The sequence below is a fragment of the Jatropha curcas genome, chromosome 6 (assembly GCF_041381405.1).
Source record: "Jatropha curcas cultivar XTBG-Jc1 chromosome 6, XTBG_Jcur_1.0, whole genome shotgun sequence".
NCBI classification, from domain to species: domain Eukaryota; kingdom Viridiplantae; phylum Streptophyta; class Magnoliopsida; order Malpighiales; family Euphorbiaceae; genus Jatropha; species Jatropha curcas.
This window is the reverse complement of record NC_143156.1, coordinates 2,042,035-2,055,971: the sequence shown is the minus strand read 5'-3', so window position 1 is coordinate 2,055,971 and position 13,937 is coordinate 2,042,035. Positions and strand designations below refer to the sequence as shown.

Genomic DNA, 13,937 nt, shown 5'->3' with positions numbered 1-13,937 from the left:
TTTAGTTTTTAGCGTTTTATAAAAAGCAACTAAATTACCTAACAGCTAACAGTTACCAAAACAACTAATAGTTACCAAAACAACTAACAGTTAATCTTATGAAATAGACAAAAAAGGTTAATGCTATAACGCTTTATAACAAGCTATTCAAATAGCTAAATGCTATTAACAACTGCTAATTTTGCCGAAGAATCACAAAATAAAATTTGCATTTATCCTTAATACACGGCACTATAAATTTGATTACTTTGCATTTAAATTGGGATGAACTCTTTCCAACTCAACCATAATGATTGCACTATAAATTGTTTTTTTGCACCATTATTTCTACATTTTGGACCCAAAACAACATTAGTGCTAAGACTTGACTTGCAAAGTCTATAAAGCAAAAGCTTGCAAAGTCTATAACGCTTTATAACAAGCTATTCAAATAGCTAAATGCTATTAACAACTACTAATTTTGCCGAAGAATCACAAATATAAAATTTGCATTTATCCTTAATACACGGCACTATAAATTTGATCACTTTGCACTTAAATTGGGATGAACTCTTTCCAACTCAACCATAATGATTGCACTATAAATTTGTTTTTTGCACCATTATTTCTACATTTTGGACCCAAAACAACATTTGTGCTAAGACTTGACTTGCAAAGTCTATAAAGCAAAAGCTTTTTTCATTTTTTTTTTTCTTTCAAAAATGATTTATTGAGAAGGTAGAACCCCAAATTGTTGTCTTCTCTAAAGACAAATGATTTCACTTAATTGGAAATCTCCATGAAAGTTGAAATATTTCCATCTAATTATTATGTGAGTCTCTGGGTACAGTGGACGGTGGTAAGTATGCATTAATTATTCAATTTACTGGAACTGAAATTTATTTGATTAGATATTGAAATTCTTTATCCTCAACTTAGTGTTCGATATATAGAATGATTTTTTAAATTAAAGTGTTGTAATTTTATAAATTGGAATGTTTGATCAATGAAAGTAATCTACAAAGTTAAAGGAATGATCGGTAAAAAGATTATCCTATGTTTTCATATTCCAATAGCGATTTTATTGTACATCTAGAGCAATGTTCATTCTTTGAAGAAGGTTTAGACTCATTGTACATTTCAGAACCCGGATGCAGCCACTTTTCGGGTTTCCCATTTGGCATGTACTCGTAAACAAGTGCGTTAAAATCATTTCCTTGAAAATCGATACGTGAGCAAGATGTTATGATTCGGACAAGATTTCTATGCCTTATGTTTTGCAAGACTTTGCATTCAGCCACGAAACTCTTGGCTGCACCTTGTTGTTGAAGATTGATCACTTTTGCTGCAATAAATGTTTTGGAAAGTCATTTTTATCATTCTTCACAAACATTTTGGAAAGTCAAAGTAAAGTATAAATTGGAAGTGATAAATTACTTTCTTCTATACATGGAAGGCTCTGTTTTTCTAATTCGCACATAATTATTTGTAATTGAAAGCACTCGCTGACTGCAGTACCCATGTCCATTCTATCTTGAGGAGACTCCATAGAACATGAAACCCCAACCTTAATTATGCCAATTAGGCATTCAACTTTCCTTCCTTCCGTTACACCTTCATCTTCTTGCAAGAGTGCTGGGTCTGCAATCTCCAACACATTATGATGCTGCAATTGTAACAAATTTGACAACATCTAGTTTTCTTTTTGATTTTTGATGATTTAAACATCTTGGTAGCTTGAGTACTGGTATGCCTCCACCTAACCAGTTGTTACCTTCAACAAATATTGCACTTGCATTGGCAAAACACCTTTGATTGGAATCTCACCCTCCAAATTGTTAAAAGACAAATTCAGATATTCCAATGATAATTTCTCTAGATATTCAGGAATTTTGCCCGATAAATTGTTTCGAGACAGGTCCAAGATTCGAAGACCTCTCAAAGAAGCAAATGATGAAGGTAATGTACCTTGAAAATTATTACCATTCATAAATAGGATCTCAAGGCTGTTGCACTTACCTAGTTCATTTGGAATTTTGCCTGTCAAGCTGTTTTCTGAAGCATACAATTCAGTCAAATTGAATAAATTGCCAATTTCTGATGGAAGTCTTCCTTCGAAGTTGTTTAGAGATAAATTTATTGAAACTAGCATGGTAGGGATAGAAAAAAGCTGTTTAGGAATGGAACCAATGAAGTTGCTTCTAGAAAGATCCAAGAACAACATGTTACGCCAATTTTCAAGACTAGAAGGTAAGGTACTATGGAAATTGTTATCACCCAATTGAAGCAATATCAATGATGATAGATTGCCTATGGACTTTGGAATAGATCCTGACAATCTATTATTGTCAAGAACTAGCTGTTGTAATTTTTCAAGGTTACCAATCTCCATCGGAATAGTGCCTGTAATTTGGTTAAACTGTATACTCATTGTTGTCAAACTAACAAGAGTAAAAAACCATTGAGGAAGGCCTCCATATATTTGATTTTGGCCAATTGATAGCCATTGAAGTGATGAAGATAGATTAGCTTTCGAATTCGGCAAAACTCCCTTTCGCTTTATTATCAGAAATATCCAAGAATCTCAAATAGCTACAGTTGAGCAAAGAAACAATGAAATTCAAATCATTGCCTTCTTTTCTTCCAAGATTATTTTCAGCCAATGCTAAATAAATAAGTCTGCGTAGTCCTCCAAAGTGAACATCTACTTTTCCAGTGAAGTCATTTAGTGCTAAAACGATGTACTCAAGTTTCGTAGCATTTGATAAGGAGACAGGAATTGAACCACTAAAATTGTTTCCCCATATTCGTATTAACTGAAGTTCAGGAAAGAGAAGGCCAATATTTGATGGAATACTTCCAAGAAATTGATTCTCGGAGACAGAAAAATAAGTGATGGTTGAAATATTATAAATGGCCTGAGGAATTGTACCTGAGAGTTTATTTGTAGCAATTTGAAACATTGACAATTGCTTGAGTTTGCCAAGAGTGTCAGGAATAGTTCCAATCAAGAAATTTTCTCGTGCAGATAAGGATTTCAGTAAGGTAAGATTGCCGATGGAAGGCGGAATTGGTCCATTCAAATAATTATCAGGAACATAAAGTTGAATAAGCTTAGACAAATTTGAAAGCTGAAATGGAATCTTTCCTATTAGCTTGTTGTACGATAAGTAGAGGATCTTCAGACTGGAGCACAAGGACAAGTTGGATGGAATTTGTCCCTGGAAAGAGTTGTTTTCTAGATTTAGAACTTGAAACCTGAACAAACGGCCCAGTTCAGGTGGGATTTGGCTTCGAAAGGTGTTGTTTTGAAGGCTAATCTCCCTAAGGAAACTCATGTTTCCTATGTAAGGAGACAAAGAACCCACTAACCCTTTTGACTGAAAATCAAGAATGATCACTCTTTTGTGTTTGCGGCCGCATCTGATCCCTTCCCAGTTGCAAAAATGGACTGAATCATTCCATGAGCTCAACAGATTTTGAGGGTCATGCACAATATTTGACTTGAATTGTGACAAGGCAAGATAATCTGTCTCATTCCGTCCGATGGAGAGAGTTTGGAGGCTCAGTTGCAGCACAAAGAGGTAGAAATAATGCATTTGAAAGAAAAGCAAGAGTGTACTGAAGTTCATCATTTAGGAACAAGGTTAACTGATTTTTTTTTTTTCTTCTCTAGTCTATGTTTTAAGTTGGCATTTATATGTAGTTTGAGGAAAATTCAAAAGTCTGTTGATTAGACAACATTAGAATTCTAACCTTTTATCCCTTGAAGTCTTTAAGTCAACCGTCAGTGTCTTTGTTTTTTCTCATTTGGTAGCTTTCGAAACAAGAAGAAAACACCTCCTCATGTTCTTTTATTTCTACATTCTAAGCCAAAATGAGAAAGTTCTTAGGACGTTTGCATTTCTTCATAGTTAGATTAAATGTCTTAGCAGTTGGATCACGGCACAGAATTTCGTCACCATGCACTCCAATTCAACCATGATGATTGTCTTTTGTGTCGTGTCATGTGTCCAACATAGTTCTATGTTATTAATTGAATTTTCATGTGTTCCCACTTGAAATTCAAGTCCAACAATGTTGATTTTCTTCTGAAATGTCTTAGAAATGGTCGAAAAATATTAAAGAACCCAACGTAACTGTTAGTATTAATTCAAAATAATATTATTAAAAAATAATATTATTTTGAATTAATACTAATTAATTCAAACGATATTTGAGATTTCAATTTTATTTAGTGCAGATTTCCTGCATAGAATTTGATATTTTTATTATTAGGATTAATGATTTTTAGGAGTATTTTTAGGTCTTATTTGATTCACTTGTAAGCCTATACATAGACATATTCTTTTGTTAATTCAATGAAGTGCTAAATATTGTTAATTATCTTGTGCATTTCCATTTTTCCTTCCCAAAAAATTTCAACAGTCACAACCCGAGCCTATGAAAGAGTATGCCCGAGTGGAACTGATAAGATCAAAAGACCCGACAGAGCAGGAAGTGACCAAGTGCAGTAACTTTTACATTCTCAAATTTTGTTCTTTTTAATTTTGCCAAATTATGCAGCAAGAACAGAATCAACCTGACAACTCTATGCAGCTACAAGTCCTTTGCAACGCAAATTGGGCGTCTTGTTCATTTACACGCAAATCTTTAACTGGATTCTCCATTTTTCTTGGAGACGTAACAGTTCCTAGAAATTTAAGAAGCAGGCCTTCTGTAGAGGCAGAATACAGAAACATGGCTTCCAGGTTTCCTACAAAATTCCTGTAATGGTCCTGCTCAGTTTACAGAGGCCTCTCGCTGTTTGCAAAGTTCAAATTGGACTAACGATTCTGATACATATCGCTCCTTAACTGCTTTCACTCCATCAAATTTCAGCTTCGCGGTCCTAGAATAAGTTAATTATTGAAAAAAAGAAAGTAAATACATGATATTTAGGCAGTAGACTTTCAATTTTTATAAACAGATAGTTGACTTTCCAAAACCATAGTCCTATTAGTAGTTTCTCATAGAACAATTTGGATAAACAAATTCTCCCCTGCTTCCATATTCCAGAAGTGATTTTATTGTTCTTCACAAACATTTTGGAAAACAAGCACTGCAAATTCAAAGTAAATATAAATTGGAAAAATATGAATTACTTACTTGTATACAAGGATGGTCCTGTTCTTCTAATTCGCACATAGTTATTTCTAACTGAAAGCAACTCCTTTACTGCATTACTCATGTCCATTCTATCCTGAGGAGACTCCATAGAACATGAAACCCCAACCTTAATCATGCCAATTACGCATTCAACTTCATGTTCTCTTACACCTTCATCTTCTTGTAAGAGAACTGGGTCTACAATCTGCAATACATTATCAGGCAATGCCATTCTAGCAAAATTGTGAAGGTTAAGACCTTCTGCAAAAATACCATCAGTAGGTTTTTTTCCTGTCATCATCTCCAACAAAAGGATTCCGTAGCTATAAACATCTCCACTTGTTGACAGCTCACTTCCTAAACCATATTCTAAAATATTTACAAAATTCAAAAAAAAGAAAGTAAGAAAACAATTCCGACAGTGAATATGCAAATATAAACTCTGAATATATCAAATAGGAGAGTATTAATCACCTGGAGCGGTATAGCCAATTGTTCCTCTTACACCGAGAGAACTACTTTGAACTGGATTCATCAGTTGAGGGAGAAATTTTGCTAGACCAAAATCTCCAATACGAGCAACCATATCATTGTCAAGAAGGATGTTGCTTGGCTTTAGATCACAATGAATGATTGGATCGTGGCAACCGCGATGAAGATAATCTAGTGCATTCCCCACATCTATAGAAATATTCATTCTTTGGAGGATGTTTAGTCTTAGTTGCTCAATTGGCTGATTGTGCATTTCATAACCCGGATGCAGCCACTTTTCGAGGTTCCCATTTGGCATGTACTCGTAAACAAGTGCTTTAAAATCATTTCCTTGAAAATCTATAGTTGAGCAAGATGTTATGATTCGCACAAGATTTCTGTGACGTATATTTTGCAAGACTTTGCATTCAGCCATGAAACTCTTTCCAGCACCCCGTTGCTGAAGGTTGACTACTTTTACTGCAATGAATCCTCCATTCTCCTCAAGATTTCCTTTATAGACAGTACCAAAGCTTCCCATACCAAGTAAGTTCTCTGAAGAGAACCCATTAGTTGCCTTTAGAATCCTGTCATATGAAAGAGTCTCAAACGTTTTTGCTAGCATGTTGTTCGGAGATCTTTCTGTGTGGCACTCCTTCTTAAATTTGCAATATAAGAAGATTGACAAGATGATCACGCAAAAAACACCTGATATTGCAATTGTCACAAATTTGACAACATCTAGTTTTCTTCTCTTTGATTCTTGATGATTTATGCATGTTGGCAGCTTGAGTTCTGGTATGCCTCCACATAGCCTACTGTTACCTTCGACAAATATTGCACTTGCATTGGCAAAAACACCTTTGTTCGGAACCTCACCCTCAAAATTGTTAAAAGACAAGTTTAGATATTTTAATGAAAATTTCTCTAGATATTCAGGAATTTTGCCAGATAAATTGTTTCTAGACAAGTCCAGGACTTGAAGACCTCTCAAAGAAGCTAATGATGAAGGTAATGTACCTTGAAAATTATTACCATCCAAGTATAGAGTCGCAAGGCTCTTGCACTGACCTAGTTCATTTGGAATTTTACCACTTAAGTTGCTTGCTGATGCATGCAATTCATTCAAATTGAATAACTTGCCAATTTCTGAAGGAAGTGTTCCTTCAAAATTGTTTAGAGATAAATCTATAGCAACTAACATGGAAGGGATAGAAAAAAGTTGTTTAGGAATGGAACCGATAATGTTGCTTCTTAAAAGACCCAAGAATAACATGTTATGCCAATCAAGACCAGAGGGGAGTGCAGCACGAAAATTGTTATTATGCAATTGAAGCCTAAGCAATGACGATAGGTTGCCTATGGATGATGGAATTGGTCCTGATAATCTATTGCGATCAAGATATAGCCCTTGTAATTTTTCAAGGTTACCAATCTCCATTGGAATAGTACCTGTAATTTGGTTAACTTGTATACTCATTGTTGTTAAGCTAACAAGAGTAAAGAACCATCGAGGAAGGCCTCCATATATTTGATTGTGCCCAACTGATAGCCATTGAAGAGATGAAGATAGATTAGCTTTTAAGTTCGGAAAAACTCCCTTTAGCCTATTACCAGAGAAATCCAAAATTCTCAAATAGCTACAATTGACCAGAGAAGTGATAAAATTCAAATCATCACCTTCTCCGGTTCCAAGATTATTTCCAGCCAAGATTAACTTATAAAGTTTACGTAGGCCTCCAAAGCGGACATCTACTTTTCCAGTGAAGTTATTATATGCTAATTCCATGTATAAAAGTTTCGTAGCATTTGATAACGAAACAGGAATTGACCCACTAAAATTGTTTCCCCATATATGAAAGATCTGAAGTTGAGGGAGAAGAATGCCAATATTTGATGGAAGACTTCCATGAAAGTGATTTTCAGACACATAAAACTGCTTGATGGTTGAAATATTGTAAATAGACTGAGGTATTATACCTGAGAGTTTATTTTCACCAATGTGAAGCGATGTCAAGTGCTTGAGTTTGCCAAGGGTATCAGGTAAAGTTCCAACCAAGAAATTTTGGGATGCAAATAAGAAATCCAATGAGGTAAGATTCCCAATGGAAGGTGGAATGGGACCGTTCAAAGAATTACGGAAAACAAAAAGATAAATGAGCTTAGACAGATTGGAAAGCTGAGATGGAATATTTCCTGCCAGTTTGTTGTCGGATAACTGAAGACGGAGAAGATTAGAGCAATTGCACAAGTCAGGTGGGATTTTCCCTTCAATGGAGTTATTTCCAAGATTTAAAACTTGCAGCCTGAACAAATATCCTAATTCAGGTGGGACTTCACCTTGGAATGTGTTGTTTTGAAGATTAATCTCCCTAAGAAAACTCATGTTTCCGATGTAAGGAGACAAAGAACCCACTAACCCTTTTGATTGAAGATCAAGAATGGTCACTCTTCTGTGTTTGCGGCCGCATGTGATTCCTTCCCAGTTGCAGAAATGGAGTGACTCGTTCCATGAGCTCATCAGATTTTGAGGGTCATGCACAATATTGGTCTTGAACTGTAACAATGCAAGATAATCTGTCTCATTCCCTCCAATGGAGAAGAGAGTTTGGAGGCTCAGCTGCACCAGCAGGAGGTAGAAGATTATGCATTTTAAAGAAAAAGCAACAGCAAATTTACTCAAGCTCGTCATTTCAGAACAAGGTTAGCTGCTTTAGTTTTTTTGCTTTCTTTGTGTCTTCGGTTGGCACTTATATAAAAGTTGAGCAGTGATACATGGAACAATTATTGGTGTCCATGGTAGATTTTAAGTGAGCCAGCCAAGGGCAGGGATAAAGCAGACAATTACCTTCCCTTAGTTATTGAAAAGGGACCGAAATAAGACTGAGATCATACAGCGAGGATAATTTATTATATAACCCTCTTCTTTGGTTTACTAAATTTATGAAAATAAAATACTTAGAATTCGAAATTTTTCACCTCCACAACTTTTACAACATGATATAAGAAGATTACTTGTAATTATTTCTATATTTCTATTAATTATAATAATATATATATTACACGTGTCAAGTAATTTTACTATTCTAGTATAAAAATATCATTTTGGAAAAATTATAATTATACCGTTTTGTTTTGTTAAAAAGAATTAATTTACCCTTATATTTTTTTTTAAAATAACTACGTTCTCATATTTTCGGTCCTTTATACTACGTACCTATTCCGTCTATTTTTTTTACTTTCAAACAATAAGTCAATGTAAACTGTGTCAACGTTTAAAGAGAGAAAGTAAATGTGTATAAAAATATCATTGAGAGATTATAATCTCCACCACCAGTTAAATCTTTAGCGGTAGATATTAGATAAGAATGGATGGTTAAGATTTAGAAAACACAAGGACCGTTGGATTGAGGCAGATGATTTTGTAGAGCTTCCACGTCCATGGTGTTTGAGCTCCGGCTAACATTCTTAAATAATACCTTGCCTCTGTCCTTCTTTTATTCTTTGTTTATTTTTTAAACTGACCAAAAAAATCGGCGATGGATCTGCAGTTGATTTAAGTGAAATGATTGTCCGGCTGCAGTGATGCTCCGGCGAGGCACAAGAGGCAGAAATATCTGTAGTTGTGTTGGATTCGGTACAAAATTGATTTTGTCTTAAGGTTATTGATATCATTTCATAGCAATTTAACATTTAAAAGTGTAAAAAATAGATGAAAATGAGACAATAAATAACAAAGGAAAGTAGATATTTTATATATATATAAAAAATAAGGGTACGATTATAATTTTTCATATCTTTTTTGTTATTTACAATTTAATTGCAGCGAAAATTAAGCGAAGAATAAAAGCATGGCGAATCCTAATTTTATAAATTATTTAAATGGACTTTAAAATATTGCAATTCTCTTTAATTATAAAATATATATTAAAGAAAAATTTTTGAGCAGTGATTAAGGTGTACACAAGTTCATGGAATGCTAACATGTTCTTGAAAACCATCTCATATTTTTCATTCTTAAAAGAATTTTAACATGAATTTATCTCATATTTCTACTCTTTTTAATCTCCATTGTATCTATGACCGTTTTTGATTATTTCGTAACAAAAAATAGTCGTGCTTTCCAATCAATCAATTCTTAATAAAGTTTGATCAAACAGTATTAATTTCCTATCCTTTCATCTCAAGAAGTCTTTCAGTCAACGGTCTTTGTCATTATTTAAAAAAAGGAAAATTGCAAGCAATGACCCACAATAAACTGGTTATTCATCTTTTACTGTACACTCAATCCCTAAGACACGTTTAAATTTAAATATAGTTTAATCTATCACAAGGCACTCGTGGGAGGGCCCCAACCCTAAAATTTTTTCAAATTTTGCACATTAAAATAGTAATTTTTTTATTTCGTCCGCTATCTTTTGAAAATGTATTTTACCTAGCTTTTAATTTTGGCTCCTCCGATTAAAAAGAATCATGAACCATAAAATTAAATTAATTTTATACTCAATAAGGATATTCTCCAGAAACGAAATTAATTTTATACCTAAAAAATATGAAAATACTCAGAGAAATTTAAAAAAGAAAAAAAAAAGTCCTCTATCCTCTATATTTTTCTACGAGAATGAGTTGGCGAGATGCAGAACCACATATTCTCACCCAATCAATTTCCAAGATAAGTTTATATTTTTCTTTAGATGTAAGTACACGTTAAGGGTTTGTTTGGCGATATTAATTATTTTAATAGTTGTTAACTGTTATATTAGTTGTCAATTATTTTGTTGTAGTTAACTGTCAATTGCTTTGTTATAATAGCTATTAGTTGTTTATATATTTGGTAAAATCAACTATTTTGGTAGCTCTTAACTGTTTTAATTATTAACTATTTAAATAGCTTTCATGAAACACTAAAACTAAACGTTACATAAGTTAATTTTTTATAAACTCTAATAAAAATTTATTGTCGACACAACTTTTAGCTGGTAGCTAGCGATTTCAATTACAAGTGTTCAGTAAAAATCAATGTTCTGAGAACTGGATCGGTAAAGGTAGGAATTTACTGAACCGGAAGGTTTAATTGGATTCAATACTATTCAATCGGGTTCTTATATCTAATATTTAAATATATTTTTAAAAAATAATTAAAATATAAAATTTGTAAATACGAAATAATTTCTACAAAAATAATAAAAAATTATATATGATTTGACTTACGTAAGCCTAATAATATATAAATATAAAGCCTATTTAATAAAACTTTTAACTAATTATAATAATACACAAACTTTTTTTTTTAACGGAAAATGCTACAAGAGAGTTTCTCTCTCACTGGTTGACAAATACCCAGGAGAGAGAAATTTTCAAAGAGAATTGTAGGTCAACCACCGGCAGGTAAGTCTCACTGTCGACACCAGGCGAAGCATCTCGCCGATTCACTTCAAGGGACGGTGGTCCGGCCACCATCCGCTTCCGGAGCAGTCCACATGCCCCAATATTCTCTTTCCTTTTTTCTTTTCTTTTTTTTTTTTATCCTTATTTGCTGTTTTGATTTGAACCGTAGTAATTATTCAAACCGGTTCGCCGGTTCTTACCAATTCATATCGGTTCTGAGAGATTTTTTTGCCTCCCGTTTTATTTACCCCACTCGAACCCGATCATAGTTCGGTTTCCAGTTAAACCGGTCAAACCGGCTAATCCGGTCTGATTTTCAGTACAATGGTAAAAATAATTGTTTGATTATCTGTTTAACTTAAAATGATAAAGAAATATATTATATGTTTAATTAATTGAATTAGAGTAAAAAAAAAAAAAATCAATGGGTATATGATTGTCAAAAAAAAAAAAAATTTAATAATCTCTATAAAATGCTAAATGTTAGAATGTTTAATGTTTAATAAAAAATTCGCTCAATCTCTAAAAGCTATTATAAAAGATAATATTATAAAGACTAAACAAGTTAATAAAACTTTTAAAATTTATTTTAAGAATTGGTAATAAAAAAAATTGAGAATTTTTTCGATATGCTTTTATCTCATAATTTTTTTTTATGGTTTTAAATTGAAACTACTAACTTTAATTTTAAAAAAACATGAACAGAACAAAGCCGTAAGCATACGGTTGTAATTATAGTTTGAACAGATTTGATTGTAATTCAGTTTTGATTTAAAATTGAATCATAACATGCTAAAGCTAAGCTTGTGTTTATGAAGTTGAATTTAATTTATATTATTTCGGATTTTTGTATTTTTCGATTTTCATTAACCAAACAGAACGCTGCCAATTACCGAATTGCACAAAAAGGTTGCTTACGAATTATAAATGGATCTGCCAGTTGAGCAATAACGTAATCAACAGTTAAGATGACTAGTTCTACTATCTCTTCCTCACCGTACTCCCATAACTGGCGCTTGTTAGCTGTGACTGCGACACTTTTTCCCTACGAGAAGGAAGACGAGAAAGAAAAATGAGGACCGTCTATAATAAGTTTCGTGTCCGAAGGGTAAACAAAGGTCAAGTCCAGACTAAACTTGACTTAATCAAGTCATCTAATGGTGACAAGAACGTATCTAATAGAGTAAAGAGGGTCCAAAATTTTTGATAGTAAGATTAAATGTATTTTCAGGTGCATTACAGCACCAGAATTTGATCAATTTGTCTTAAATTCAACTAAAATGTTTGTACTTTTTTCTTTTTATCCAAGAGGTATAATCCTCTTCATAGAGAATAAAAGTTTTTTTGCTCTCCCAATAAAATTGTATTCTCAATCTGACGGGAACTGAAGTTACTTATCACTCTAATCAATACTTACGTTTTGTTTGGATGAAGGGAGGGACGGATCATTAAAGTAAGGTATAGTAAAGTATGATACGGGAAAGTATGGTAAATATTTTTTTGTGTGTTTGTGGAGAATGTATGGGAAATGAAAGTTCAATAACACTGTTTTGTTTGGTTTGATAATAAATAATTACGAAAATACCTTTGACATAGAAGATTTATAAATATAATTATGGATAATTTTAGAAATTAAATTTTTTAATTATATTTACACCCTAATTCGGGGTGTTGAAGACTGAGTGTTCAGAAAACCCCTCAAATAACTTTCAAAAACTCATATTCTCTCTCAAAGCTCTTTTCCCAAATGACTAAATACTCCATCTACCTTATTTTACCCTCCAAATTTATCAAATAACCTCCGTCAAAACAATACGTTGGTGTCCAACACGGATGTACAGTAATCAGGCCACGCCCCCCAAACTTTTATTTTTCACCTTTTGTCATTTAAAAATTACATATAGGTCCCCAAACCCTTTCTTTCTTTAAGTTTCATACTTTAAAAGGTTACATATATAACCAACTAGATACATTACAAACCCACATTGACCCCCGCATTTAGCCTCCCAACAATTTGGTCCAAAGTCCTCCACTCCACTTACGAGTTTTATTGCAGCATTCTGCATGGATTTTGAGTTGGAGGGTTTTATGTAATTTGTCCATAATATTCTTTAACCATCTTAGCCTTAGGGGGTACAATTCGAACGTTATAGAATGGAATGACTCTAATTCCAATTCCGTTCTAAAATATTTTGAAATTTAAAATTGCATTCCATTCAATTTCAAATATTTTTTGGAATTTCAAATTCTATTCCATGCCATTCCATTGAAATTCGGTTTGGAATTCGGTTGTTCCAAATTTCTTAATCATAAATACAACTCTAACATATTATAACAAATTATATTCCATACCATTCTATTGAAATTCGGTTTGGAATTCGATAATTCCAAATTTCTTAACCATAAATACAACTCTAACATATTATAATATTTTTTTAAGATGTAAATTTTTAAATTTAATAAGAAATAATCACTATATTTTTATATATACATACTAAAAAAACATAATTAAATTTTTAAAAATAATAAATTAACATCACATATAACTAAAAAGCAAAATATTTAACTTTACATATTTATAGATAATAGGTATACTTCACGCTTGAAATTTAATAATTCAATTCATATAATTAACAGTTAGATAATTAATAATATTAGTAGTATAAAATTAACAAAAGGTAATACTATTCATATTAGAATGTATCAATACATATAGTCACTAAATCCATTAAAAAGTGTTAAATCCACAATATATATATATATATATATATATATATATATATATATATATATATTATAAGTCTAAGCATATTAAAATATTTCAAACCATATCTGAGTATAACTAAAATTATAATGTTCAACCCAAGAAAGTATATATGAATATTCAAGTACACGGTATATATTAATTACTAATTAGGGTTAAGGTTAAAATATATTATTAAATTACGTAG

The 13,937-nt window shown here is 32.4% G+C and overlaps 1 protein-coding gene and 1 pseudogene across 2 annotated transcripts; both read right to left on the bottom strand.

Moving 5' to 3' along the window:
• Positions 1-969: 969 nt before the first annotated feature.
• On the bottom strand, positions 970-3,626 carry LOC149495230 (uncharacterized; annotated as a pseudogene).
• A 739-nt stretch (positions 3,627-4,365) lies between these two features.
• Positions 4,366-8,330, bottom strand: LOC105633418 (receptor kinase-like protein Xa21). Of its 2 annotated transcripts, XM_089722402.1 has the most exons (3): positions 5,602-8,330; positions 5,128-5,496; positions 4,366-4,870 (listed from the first exon to the last, which is right to left on the bottom strand). In XM_089722402.1, exons 1-3 carry the CDS (start codon positions 8,288-8,290, stop codon positions 4,857-4,859), a joined length of 3,072 nt encoding a protein of 1,023 aa, XP_089578528.1. In that variant the 5' UTR covers positions 8,291-8,330; the 3' UTR covers positions 4,366-4,856. The 2 variants fall into 2 exon arrangements, with proteins under 2 accessions (XP_089578528.1, XP_089578529.1); XM_089722403.1 differs by lacking the exon at positions 4,366-4,870 and having other exon boundaries at positions 5,120-5,496.
• Between the last annotated feature and the right edge of the window lie 5,607 nt (positions 8,331-13,937).

Excerpts from the sequence above, each read along its gene's own strand:
- LOC105633418 (XM_089722402.1), bottom strand. The coding sequence starts at position 8,290 with ATGACGAGCTTGAGTAAATTTGCTGTTGCTTTTTCTTTAAAATGCATA. Across the intron at positions 5,497-5,601 it reads AATTGGCTATACCGCTCCAG|AATATGGTTTAGGAAGTGAG; the intron begins GTGATTAATACT and ends TAAATATTTTAG.